This window comes from Calypte anna, chromosome 10 (genome assembly GCF_003957555.1).
Source record: "Calypte anna isolate BGI_N300 chromosome 10, bCalAnn1_v1.p, whole genome shotgun sequence".
Taxonomy (NCBI): Eukaryota; Metazoa; Chordata; class Aves; order Apodiformes; family Trochilidae; genus Calypte; species Calypte anna.
The window spans coordinates 10,795,212-10,808,322 of NC_044256.1; the positions used below are offsets into that span (position 1 = coordinate 10,795,212).

General features: G+C 38.5%; 1 protein-coding gene across 2 annotated transcripts in view; it reads left to right on the top strand.

Annotated features, from left to right (window-relative positions):
* The window catches only part of SLC12A1 (solute carrier family 12 member 1), a 46,279-nt gene that overhangs the window by 15,423 nt on the left and 17,745 nt on the right, over window positions 1–13,111 (top strand). For both annotated transcript variants that reach the window (XM_008492018.2, XM_008492019.2), the window contains exons 9-16: window positions 1,841–1,925; window positions 3,543–3,691; window positions 5,299–5,406; window positions 6,178–6,301; window positions 7,243–7,344; window positions 9,158–9,313; window positions 10,920–11,019; window positions 11,104–11,215. In XM_008492018.2, the coding sequence (XP_008490240.2) occupies window positions 1,841–1,925; window positions 3,543–3,691; window positions 5,299–5,406; window positions 6,178–6,301; window positions 7,243–7,344; window positions 9,158–9,313; window positions 10,920–11,019; window positions 11,104–11,215 (936 nt within the window). The remainder of the gene's footprint in view (window positions 1–1,840; window positions 1,926–3,542; window positions 3,692–5,298; window positions 5,407–6,177; window positions 6,302–7,242; window positions 7,345–9,157; window positions 9,314–10,919; window positions 11,020–11,103; window positions 11,216–13,111) is intronic.

Genomic DNA, 13,111 nt, shown 5'->3' on the forward strand with positions numbered 1-13,111 from the left:
AGGTCTGTTATTGTTATTTCTGTATTGGTACAGTACTCACAAGCTCACCAGATCCTACCAACCCTGACAGACAGTTGTTTCCCTTCCTCCCAGACTTACATGCCTCATCTCCTTTGTTTTCAGAGGACTGCTTTTGAAGCCAAACACAGAGATAATGATGCAGAAACTGAGCCACTAATAGCATTTATGAGATTCAATTTTTAATTAAAAAAAATAAAATCCTTGTATTTCTGTCCACTGAGACTGAATCAGTCTCACACAATCTCCATCCTTTTACCAAAAAAGAAAATAAATTAAAATCTTCTTTTGCCATATATGGGGCTTTCTATAGGTGCCCAACTCCCAAAGCAGCAACATTCTTTCATATGCTATTTGAACAAATCTGAGCAGACCAAAGGCAGCAGTCCTCCCTTTGGCTCTCTGTAGTTGTTGCTGTCTGGCAATTAGTGGATTTTTACAACCAAGTCCTCCAGGCTGCAGAATCCCCACTGAGAAGTTTTAGGTACATTAGACAGGTCTGATTAAATTAACCAGCCTTTCCAGAAGTCTAAAAGATAAGTGAAGAAGTATTTTATGAGTGTAAAATTGACCAATCAAATTTTCTTCAGAATTTGTTGCAAACACCTACTATGTACATGCTTCTGTCACTGCTAAAGTCTCAACTAATGGGCTAGTGCAAAGCCTTTTACAGCAACAGCCAATCTGCCTGGTGACTTCAGTGAGTTTTAAAGCAGACTCTAAAGTGCTAACAGCATAGTAAAGAGGTGTTTAATTATTGATAAAAGTTAAAACTTGTAGAGCTGTAGCCCTAAGATTTAATGTTACAGTGTTTAAGACTGCAGCATGAGACTCCACACAAAGAATGACCCAAGACACACACACCAGAACTGTATGAATTGAAGTTACCATGAGCTAAGGGCAAAAGGTTTTATGCAGATGAAATGACTTTGCAATTATTTTCCAGCTCAATAAATTCTTGTTTCATTAAAAATTTATATTAATTATTAACCCAGTTAAGTAATTCATCCATGCTTCACACAACGCTCTGAATTTGTTTGTGCTTTTTTCACCCCCATGCCATGAGCATAGTTATAAAGCCACAGAAGTCTGTGGTGTAAAATGCATTCCAAGCATCTTTGACTTAAAACACCTCACTATGCCAGCTCAGGAAGACACTTCATAAAAAGTGCTTCCTAGCAAAAATAAAAACACACTAAATTGTAGGGCTAGCTAGTATTAAAATTCCCTCTCAAATTGCAGTGTATAATGCAGAGCTTTGAACTCGTACTTACAGTTGCATGATTGAAGCCAATACTGCTGTGAGCCAGACTGCAGGGATTATAACCCAGCCCTATTAAATTATGTAATTAAAAGCTAAAACAGTGAAAGGAAGTACCTGTTGTCAAGACACAATTACTAGTTGGTAATCACAAAAGTACTGTATTCTGTGCAAGGTGACTACAGCTGTCTTACCAATTAATCAAAAATGGACCTGTCTTGTCATCCATAGGAGTTTGATAGTTCAATAACTATTTATCCATTAGAATAAAGCCCATTGCAATGTAAAGAGACATTGTAATGTCTGGGAGATCCCAAAAACCCAGAGCTCAGGACTCTCCTGCTGCTATAAATATGACCTCTGCATCTGCTGGATATCCCTCACTACATCCAGGGCAGGATCACTGCACCCCAGGACTGCTTCAGTGCCTGTGTGTTGGGACAGGAAATGCTGGTGCAGGTCTAAGTGACAAAAATCTACCTCTAAAGGTGTCATCTCAGTGTGGCACAGACTGCAGCACACCAGCTCACACTGGTTTTTTGGTAATTTCTTTTTATTAAGGATCCCCAAATCGCGATACCCAAAGGAACGATGTTGGCCATTCTGATCACAACAGTTGCTTACATTGGCGTTGCAATATGTGCAGGTAAGTAAAAAAATCTCTCCTTCACATCTTAATCTACACACAGTTTGTAAGCCTGAAATGCAAATGAATTATTAGCTTCACTGCTTTTTCATCCTGTGGGTTTATTATGTAGATATAGTTGTTTTGATTTTACTGGATGCAGAAGCATTGGGAGAAAAAGTGGCAGTCAGAAGCAAATAAAGTCCCTGTTTGGCAGCTGGACTTTTGTCTGACTTTGTGTGGTTATTTTTGCATTTGCCTTGGTGACAAAGACCACTAGCACATAGCATCCATAGCAAAGATTAAAGGAATCTCTGATCAATCTGCTTATTTTTTGTTCCTCGTTCACATTGAAATTTCACATGGTTTCTACTTTCTCTTATTAGTCTTACTGAGCACTGATCAGCAACAGAGCAGCACAAATATTTTGTATCTTTATATATCAAAGACAGAAATCAATTGCCTGTCTTAAAGAAGATACACTGTATGTATGCTCTGTATGTATGCATGTATGTATGTATGCTCTGAAATACTGGAATGTGAGGTAACAAAACAGACAATAATAAAAAGGAGACCTGTACTGAAGCCATGAACCATGTTGGAGGAACATGCAATTAAATTCTCATTACAAGGGTACAATAAATCTCTGTTGAAGATTAAGAGTTTTCTTTTTCTATTTTAATAGTACTGTAAGATGAAGTGTCATAAATTACACTCTTCCTCATCAGCAAGTACCTCAATACTGTATGAAAGCCCTTCAGGGTACTCCAGTCTCAAGTCTTCCTAACTTTTGTGGTTCTTGTACTTCATGCAAAAGGCAGAGTCAAGCTGCAGCTCAGGTTATGGCATTATTTCCATCTAAATTTCCCCTTCAATCAAAGTTGAAGTAGTCAATCTTTATTTTCTGTTGTAAATTTGTTTTAATGCATTGTTCTGTTCTCACAAGAAACAGCTGTATGTCTGTTTCAGAGGTGTCTGCTTTTCAGTACAATACCTTTTTTTTAAAAAAAAGTTTGCATATTGGTTTGTTAAATAGATAATGGCTACTTTGGGACTCTGAATAATGACATACTGCAAGATACCACAAACTTAAATTTTGATCAGCCCTCGAATTTAACTCCATATACTCATTCCTATTTCTGGTGTCACGAAAAAAAGACAGCATATATATTAATAAAACAATGAGGATTTAGGTCGTTTTTCCCACTTAAGGTTTTTGTCACCTGATTGGTATCCACAGGGCTATGACAATTTGAACAGCTGATGATCCTTGTCTCCAAAGCAATTGTGTGGCCTTGTTAAAAAGAAAAACCAACAACTGTATGCCTAGACATAGCTGACCTTTAACAAATGCCACTATCCAAAGTCCTCACAGCAATGCAATATATTTCTGAGTTCATTAATTTCATGTTGATCTCTGGATTATTATTATAAAAGTAACAAGTAAATATTTTCTTACAGACATGAGAAACTAAGCCACAAACCAGAGAAGTAATCTCTGTCCAACATGAAAAGTTGCTCTTTGGGATAAGACTATAAGTTGTACAAAATGCATGCAGACCAAGAGTCGAAGCGTGGCAGGAGCATTCTTCTGATGCTACAAGGAAGGAAAATAACAATATATTATTGTTTCCACAGCCTCCTGTGTTGTAAGAGATGCTACTGGGAACATCAATGACACAGTTGTACCTGGAATGAGCTGCAATGGATCTGCCTGCAGCCTAGGCTATGATTTTTCCAGATGTGCAAGTCAGCCATGTGATTATGGGCTGATGAATAATTTTCAGGTTTTAATGATATAATATATATAATCATAAGCAATACATGAATACATAAGTACAAACATTCAAAATAATTATTTGCTGGCAACTAACTGCAGTAGGACATCAACTTTTATCCAAAAAAGTAAATACTACAGAACAATCCGAGGGAAAATCCTCTGCATTCCACATGCATTCCTTCATACTGTCCATCACTACCTTTCCCCAGCACTCTAGTAAGGTCTTTAACTCTTCTTTCAACAAACACCACGCAGCAGTATATGTTGTAACATCTTTAAACTCAAAATCTATCCTTAACAGAGATCTCATGAATATCTTAGCAATCCATCCCACTGCTCTTTACACATGGATGTGATTTTACCTCAGGGATGCTGTGGTCACTGGTAAAGGTTTGTGCCATGACACAAAAAAAATGGAGTTCTGACTTCTTAAAAAAAGAAAAAAAAAATAAATCCAAAAATAGTTGAGTGAAATATCAAATGAAAAGTAACAGGGTCTTCCTCCTAGGCCAGAGAGATAGACTACCATTTTTATTCTTCAAAATAAAGCCTAGGTGAAACATCAAAGAAAAGCAGTTCTTCTGCAGCCTGAAAACCATAGCTCCCAGATGTCTGTTCAGCCCCTGTGCTTCATGGCCCATCAAAGGAGGTCACCACCCACCTGCACTTGCTTTTCACCCAGCCATTGGGAGCTTTTCAAGTGCCTTGCTTTATTCCCAGCTGGCTCTGTTGAACGACTGGGCTGGGTAACCACCTTGAAAAGGATATGTTTTCCATCTTACAAACTACTTTCCCTTCCTTTCTTTATCATTTGCCATCCTCATTCCCACCTCAGTTCAGTTGCCCAGACCTAGGGCAATCCTTAAAATCAGTGACATCCCCACGGCCATAAACAATTTAATTTCTTGCATTTATCTTTGCCAGACTAGAGTTAGAAAAAAAAATGTCTTCATTTCACAAGTCTCCAGGATCAACTGGTTTCTCTCCTGGATTACACTGCACACACCAAAAAGCATCAAGCAGTCCAGTTCCTCTTTTAACTTCCTTGTCTGGTGTTCCTCAGCAACCCTTTTGCTTCAGTGGTCACCAAGGCAAGAGCAGCCCCTCAGGGAGGGCTGAGGGAGCCCTGACAGCATTTACAGTTTGTAGCACCACTGTTATGCCAGCACAATCAGGCATTTTATCTCCTTTTTAGCCACGTTCTAAAATCAAGAAGAAATTCAAACCAAAGCAGAGAAAATGCTTCAAATCACATGTTGTACTTTGCTGGCTTTTTCCCCACCATTTCCATTTTCCCCTATTGCTTCAAGCTGACTGTTTACACATCAAGTAGAGGCTGTTACTTATAGCAACCAGTTAGTAAAGGAGGTGAGAAAATCTGAGACTACTCATCTGCCTCAGCAGACAGCTGTATACTTGTATAAAATTTGGCTATGCTCTGTTTCTTTTTACTGAAATAGGAATAATAGTATTTCCCTACTTCACAGTTGGTTTGTAGTACATTGAATTTAGAACCATGAAAAGCAGAGCCATGCAGGAACAGAGTACTTAAATGGGTCTGTGATCAAAAAGTGTATTCAAGTGTCAACCTGACTCTTCTTTTCTTTCCTAAAGGTGATGAGCATGGTGTCTGGCTTTGGTCCTCTCATCACAGCTGGCATCTTTTCTGCTACTCTGTCATCAGCTCTAGCATCTCTTGTCAGTGCACCCAAAGTCTTCCAGGTAAAATTAAACTATCCATTTCCTTACATTCTGTTTTACTTCAAAGACACAAAATGTAGTTCAACTCTATGTGCTAAATGTGATATATATTTAACACAGATACATGTAGGAGGAAAAAGCAGAGCAAACAATATGCAATTTTAAGCAGAAACATGCAGGTTTTATCACCTTTGTAGAAGGGTGATTGTGGCCTTTTGGTCAGAGCTCAGCTTTGCTACAGGAGTGGGGGGGTTAGATGTGTACTTGTTATAGATGGTTTCAAGAAGACTGTCAGGACCACTACTATCTTCTTACAGAAAACCACCCTGTAAGCACAGGAGTGCCAGGAATATCTGGAGGAGCCCTCAGAACCATAATATTCAGGTGTTGGCAGGTGTGCTCAAACAGGCTCTTTAGAAACTGTCTGGGCAGCAGCATTGGGGACAGAATGGGAAGAGAGAGCATGGCACAGAAAGATAACCTGTACAATTTGCACCAAGCCACTGGTTTCCTCCAGTTTAGATTATATTCACCTATTCAGTTAATCTTTCTTTAAAGTATTGAGTAAGTATTAAAGGCCCAGGAATTCTGTTTTCCTGGTATATAATAATATAGCAAGATATTGGCTTATTACCTTTTTTGGATGTTAACGTGCCATAGTAGTAGATGTACTCAAAGATAGATTTTGGTTTTGTTTAGCAGAAGCCTAGCAAGCTTTTTCACTCAGACAGGGAACTACTCCTGATGCAAGAAAATATAGCTTAACAGAATTAAGTTCTGATTTTCTACCAGGCTCTCTGCAAGGACAACGTCTACAAAGGGCTCGAGTTCTTTGCCAAAGGATATGGAAAAAACAATGAACCTATCAGAGGATATGTTCTCACTTTCCTGATTGCTATGGCATTCATTTTAATTGGTATGTATATTGTTACACAAGTGCTATAGGATCACTCTGTAATTTATATAAACTTAAATTTAAATACAATTATGAGCTATAGTTAGATAAATTTCCAGTCAGGTAAGCTCAGACATAAGCCCAAGCACACTCAAAGCCCTGGTAGCAATTCCATTATTCTTAAAGAAAGCAAAAAAACCCCAATAGGGGCTCCAGGAGGAACTCAATGCCACCACAGCCTCATTTTCAAGGATGTGGAGCATGTGACATTCCTCTTCAATCCACTGGAAGAGGGCAGTGCATGGAACTATATGAAATAAGAAAGAGTCATAAACTTTGAAAATGGTTTTCAAGTTTATATTGTAGATAGCTCTGAGGCAATTCTGAGATAATTACTAAGGCTCCACTGCCAAGCCTTCCCCACAGTCAGCTCCAAGGCAAATCCCAGCCTGCCCTGATTGGGGGTAGAAAAACCCTGTTACTACACTGAGGGATGTGAGGGTTTTTTAATTAGTTTTTCCAAGATTTGAATTTCGAACTGTGTGACACCAAGTAAATGGCAAGCTTAGTAGAGATAATTCAGATTGCCATTTAAAAAAGTACAACAGTAAGTTTTAACCACAAATCATTTTTTGAAATGAATCTGTCCTCTCAATTCTGTATTTAAAATTCTGAAATTTACACCAGATCTACATCATTAAGAGCCAGGCTGTGGAATCAGAGTATCATGTAAAACATTGGATAGCACATAATGTTATTATAATCAGCATCAGTAGACACTGCTTAATATGAATGAAGGTATATCAAGGTGTCCTTAAATAATTACCACAGGAAAATATCCAGGCTCTTCCTGGATGACACATCCAGTGTACAGATTTAATGCACTGTCAGGAAAAAAAAAAGCTACCCAACAATACAGGAAACTGGTGTCTCTGTCTGACTTGCTTATGTGTGTCTTGCAGCTGAACTGAACACCATTGCTCCAATCATCTCCAATTTCTTTCTGGCTTCATATGCTTTGATTAATTTCTCCTGCTTTCATGCATCATATGCAAAATCCCCAGGTGAGTCTCCATTCAGTGATTTAAATGTGGGCTCCATAGTCTGATAGTTTTTGACTATATGTCCCAGAAAGCAGCAGTACCTGTAAAATATCTAAGCTATGTCATAGGAAGTTTTACTGCTCTTATTGAGTATGATGACATTTTATCTATCTCCAAATGATAAAAATAATGGTTTTAGTTTTTACACCCCCTACAGTTGTACAGGATGAAAAAGACTTTGGTGGATCCCACTGGAGCAGAAAAGCTCCTTCTCAAGGTGCTTTTTTCCCCTTTCTACACCACAACACAGGGGGATTAAAACTTATTTCAACCCTACCCACATGAACAAGCAAAGTATGGTGGGCAGCCATTATGTCCTCCTCCAAATTTCCAATGAGATTTACAGGAAAGTTCGTAAGAATAGTAATTGAGCTGGGAATGATGCTGCCTGGAAGGGAATGTTGTAGAATGAGAACAGGTCCACCAAACAACATCAGCAGAGCTCTGCAGTGACTAAGAGCAGAACTGTAAGGTAAAGCACAATGAGTTCTCTTCAGGGATAAATTGAGAGCCCGTCTCTACATTTGTGCAGCAAGGGAACATACTGGCTGTTCAGGCCTGAGCATCACCACAGCAGAATAATTCTCATCATCTTCATGAATGAAGGGGTGACACCTTAAGATCTAAAGTCAATCAGCTGAGCAAGACTTTTTGGCACACAGGAAAGACAATCTCCTGCTGCTGTGAATCAATTATTCAATTCAAGGAGAGAGGAATACTATTTTCATTTCCAGTGTGAAGAAACTGCTGCAGTGACATAAATGCCTACATCAACTTCCTTCCTATAGATCTGCATGGTGCCATTTGTTCAGAGGGCAGAAAAGATGAGAACTTCTGTTAATTACCTGCACAGCTGAACAAATGCAGATCGGCTCTACATGGCCTTGGAGCTGAGTAAAAAACACCTTAATGTACTTCACATGTGTGCATCAGACTCTGCCACTACTTATATTTCAGACAAAACTGCAGCCATTTTTTGTCTCATTTCTTCCAGCTTCCATTCTAGTTTCTGCCAGTTTGCAGTGGTAGAATATAATAACTGCAAGTCTCCAGGACAGCAAATTTCTTCACAGCATGATGCTCCCATTCCCTCATTAGAAAAATGATCAAAGACAGGGGAGATCAGCCTCTTCTAGTATCTTCTGTGTTCTTCCCTCTCCAAAGTCTGCTCTGTAGAACACCTGGCAGAGACCTGCAAACCATGCAGGCTCACTGCTTGCCTTATCATTTTAATTGCTAGCAGGGGATGGATTCAGTACTGCAGCTGAAGAGCAGCAGGAGTAGTATCTTTTTCAAGTCAAGTGCAAATTATTTTATTTTTCTGACCTGAGGGCAGGTGATTTCCAAGTTTAAGGCACTTACAGTATTGGGATAAACTCTCCTGTCAGAAAGTGTTCATCTCCCATTAATAAGTCCTATGTATATGACCAGAAGGACACAGCACCCAATTACCTGGAATTACAAGAAAACCCATTCTTAGTGATGCAGTACTGAGCTTTAATTTGGAAAAAAAAAACAAACAAAACCAAACATATAAACAGAATGGCTGAAACCCAGTCTGGACAAAGCAGCAGCTTATGCAACCCAGTACTCTATTCATATAAAAAATCTATCAGTATCTGTTGATACACATGATACCCAAGAACTTGCATGTCACTTCTACTCCTTCTGACAGAGCCTGAAATGAACTGTACATGTATGCACAAAATCACTGGATCACTATTTGATCAACATATTTCATGCTCTTCCATTTTCTTAATTTCTCTTTATACAGGTTGGAGACCTGCATTCAGATATTACAATATGTGGGTGTCACTTTTTGGAGCTCTGCTGTGCTGTGGTGTCATGTTTGTCATCAACTGGTGGGCAGCTCTCATCACCTATGCCATTGAGCTCTTTCTATATATTTACGTAACATATAAGAAGCCAGGTAAGGCTAGAAAGCACTTTTTTAAAGTATATGTTATGCAGCCAGACTGGATTTTACATTAATTAATTCTGCTTACAGAAGTAAGCATTACTTTTTTTCCAATATCTTTCTTCAGAGGGAAGTCGGGAACATCCCATTGTATCCCACTTTATATAATACAGATTAAGATGACAGTTTAGTGAATTTTTGACTGTCTTTCAGCTATGATTCAGGGATTGTGTAAACATTCCAGCACAGCCATTTATTCCCACCATGTAATTACTACATTTAGGCTTTTGCTTCAGTATATCCCAATTTTCTTCCATCCACACACAAAACACATTAATTTCACTGTGCTCCCAGATGACTCAGCTGTTGTCTTCACTCAAAATATAAGCTGCTGTCCATTATACAACAAAAATATAAGCTGAATTGCTCATGAACTGATCATTCTCCAGCACCCCCCTATAATTCCTCAGGAAATCAAGAAAGAGGGGTGCACTTTATTGTTGGAAAAAAAATAACAACTTAGTAGCTCAGCAAATCACAGGAGCTACCCTCAGAAATCTGTGGGTTGATGCAATACAGCACAAGCACGAGACTGGCCAGCTTGGTTATTTATATCCAGCACAACCATCATCTGCAGTATTAAAAACAACCAATGAGAGAGGCAAATTTCTCAGGAGAAGCAGTTTGATTGCAGCTACTTTGGGACAGTAACACCTGGTATGAGCTTGTGTTATTCTTTTCTCTTTATATCACTGCACTGTTGTGTGTCCTCCCTATCTGTGTCTGAGCTAGTGTGTGGTTCTCCCATCATCAGCTGTAGGAAAAAGCACCTGTCACAAGACAATTGTCAAAAGCACTTGAAGAATTCTACCCTCTCCTAATATATTGCCAGTGTCCTCGCTGCAAAACAGCAGCTTAAAGCTTGGTTAAATTCAATGATGACACTGCAAAAGCTTTCTATCTATCTCCTGCTCTCTAAGAGAGTGGCTTTTTTTTGGCACTTACTTACCAGCAACTGAAAGGTTAAGAAAAGACTCCTATTCCTTACAAAAGACCTCTACACAAACCTCCACTTAGTCACACAAAGTATCTTGGCATAATGGGACTTGATCTGCATTCATGTAGATCTCAAAGGGTGGAAAGCTGTTTTGTAACTGTCTCCATCCACCAAACAGCTGCTCAACAATGAGAAAAGTTTTTGAGAAGAATTTTTGTCCTATACAGTAAAATAGAGCTAACTGGAGCTAGCCAGGTTCCATCCTATTGGTTTAATTTGTGAAATTCCACACCAAATACACAAAGCAGGGCTGTTCATTTTATAGATGGGAAAAGGATAAAAAGTTAATGGAAGAGGAAAAATAAAAATAAAACAGACTTAAGCAGAGGAAGAAAATTCCCTCGTATTTTTATATAAAGAATGAGATTTTTTTTTTCCTTTTTTGTTTTTGCATCATGCAAGCAAAACCTATTCTATTACAGAGCACAAAGAACAACAGTTCTGTATCTATGGAGCGTAAGAGAATATCCCCTGCTCACAGATAAAATATATAACCTTTGAAATAAAACATACGGAAGAGCCCATGGTTTAATCTACTTTATTTATCTTTATTATATGCAGAAGTAAACTGGGGCTCTTCTACACAGGCTCTTTACTATGTTAATGCCTTAGACAGTGCCCTGGCATTAACTACAGTGGAAGACCACGTGAAAAACTTCAGGTAAGCTTTCCAGTGAACAACAGAAGAGCTTATTCTGAATAAGTACCTCACCCAAATAAACACAACCTCATTTTCTCCTAACAGACCCCAGTGCATAGTGTTAACAGGAGCTCCTATGATCAGGCCTGCACTTCTAGACATCACACATACTTTCACCAAGAACAACGGGCTGTGCATCTGTTGTGAAGTGTACACGGTAAGATCGGCTCAGTTAAATCCTTTAAACCTCTAAATCTTTAGATTTTTACACATTCCACTCTCCCTCAGCACCTAATGTTTCCATTGGTGCTGATGGGCCTCTGTGCCCATCCTCTGGACGAGAAAGCCATTGGCTGATACAGAGCCTGCTGAAAAATGCTTCATTGGGATGCATTTCAGAGTTCACAGTAGATGGAACAAAAATTGTTTGAAATAAAAATGAAGCATTTAAAAGATTATATATATTTTTTTAACAGACATAACAAGGCTTAAAGAAAACACAAAAAACCCCACAAATTTGAAGGATTATAGTGCAAGAGTCAAATTACCCCATTTCTATTTCCAGCTTTGCCACTGATTTGCAGTGCTGGGGTTTGGCAAGTAGTTCAGATCTCTTTGCAGAGGTTTTTCCAAAACTGTAAGAATGTTAACTTTGAAGATAAAGATGCTCTTATGAGATTTAAAGAGAGAAGCAAAGTGTATGTCTAATTCCAAATACACAGGAAATTGTTTCTTAAAGGATGAAGATTGAGTATCTCATTAGGACTGAATGAAAATAGATGGGTTTCTAGTGTAGAGGAGAAAATGTATTTTAAGTGTTATGACCTTTTAATTTTGAGAAGAAAAAAAGCAGCTAATGACACCAAATGTGGCTGGAGAATCTAACAGAGTCAGTTCAAGCAAGATAATATATTCCACTAGAGCAGTGTATGGATAATTCATCTCATGCTGCCACATTGCCAAAGGGCAATATAGAAGTTATACATGTGATGCTTCCCAAATCAAATAAATCAATGAAAGTGAATGGTCCCATATTTTCTATACTGTAATTATTTTTAACTTTCTTACTGCATTCGGTAAGCATAGAATAAATCCCAACAAGATCCTGAGACCATGCAGCTTCTTAAATTTGAGTTTTAGCAAGTTTTCTGAATTCTGAAGACTGTTTCTCTAATATTAGTACTTTATATGGAGAACTGAGATTTCCTTCCTGCCTATAAAAATAACAATCTATTTTTCTAGTGTAAGTACTTTCATCTTTTTTTTTTTTAATAATTATTTCTTCAGCAACTTAAGCTAAATTTAATTTCATTGGTAATAACAGTGTGACACAATGAACCTTTGTCATTTGCCAAATTGTAAAAAGTCCATGACAACTTCTAGGAACCATGTTGAAGAGCAGCCTACAATATATATCATAACAAATCCAGCAAGACTATTTAGTCCTAAATGTAACACCCAGCATATTCCCCAAAGAGCAGCAAGAAGCTTACCAGGAACATGGGGACATGTTCAGAGACAGGCAAAATAAATCTAACAACTGAGCATAAAGATGATTTGAAAGTTATTTGTCTCTAAATTTGCAGCTGCACATTGGCTTGTGCAGCCTGAGTTCCTAGTAAAAAGGGCTATTCTGAATTACTCCCTGCTGCCACATAAAAATATTTTTGCAAGGTTAGTCTTCAGTCAGCAAATTCACTGGACTGCTTGTGCAACTGCACAAACATTAACAGTGACACAAAAGAGCAGCAGGAGAGGACACAGATAGGCCACCATCTGATAGAAGGGTGGGACTGTCATCTTGGCCAGCAGATTGTGCAAGCCAGTTGTGAAAACACCTCCAGGTACTCTCCTTAGAGAAACTCAAGGGTAAAACCCTTTTTATTTTTTTAACCCCCCTTCCTTAGTCACAAGGGAACTTCAGCCTTGTTGTTCAACTTATTCCCAGCACTTCACACTACCATTTCAGCAGCCAGGATCAAAGTCTTCCTAACTCACACCCATTAAATCCAAACACACTCCAGTATATTTACTATCACCCAAGAATGCACCATCATCTTATTAAAGGAAGACTGCATGGACTCTCTCTCCCTGTACTTCCCAAAGAGCCATG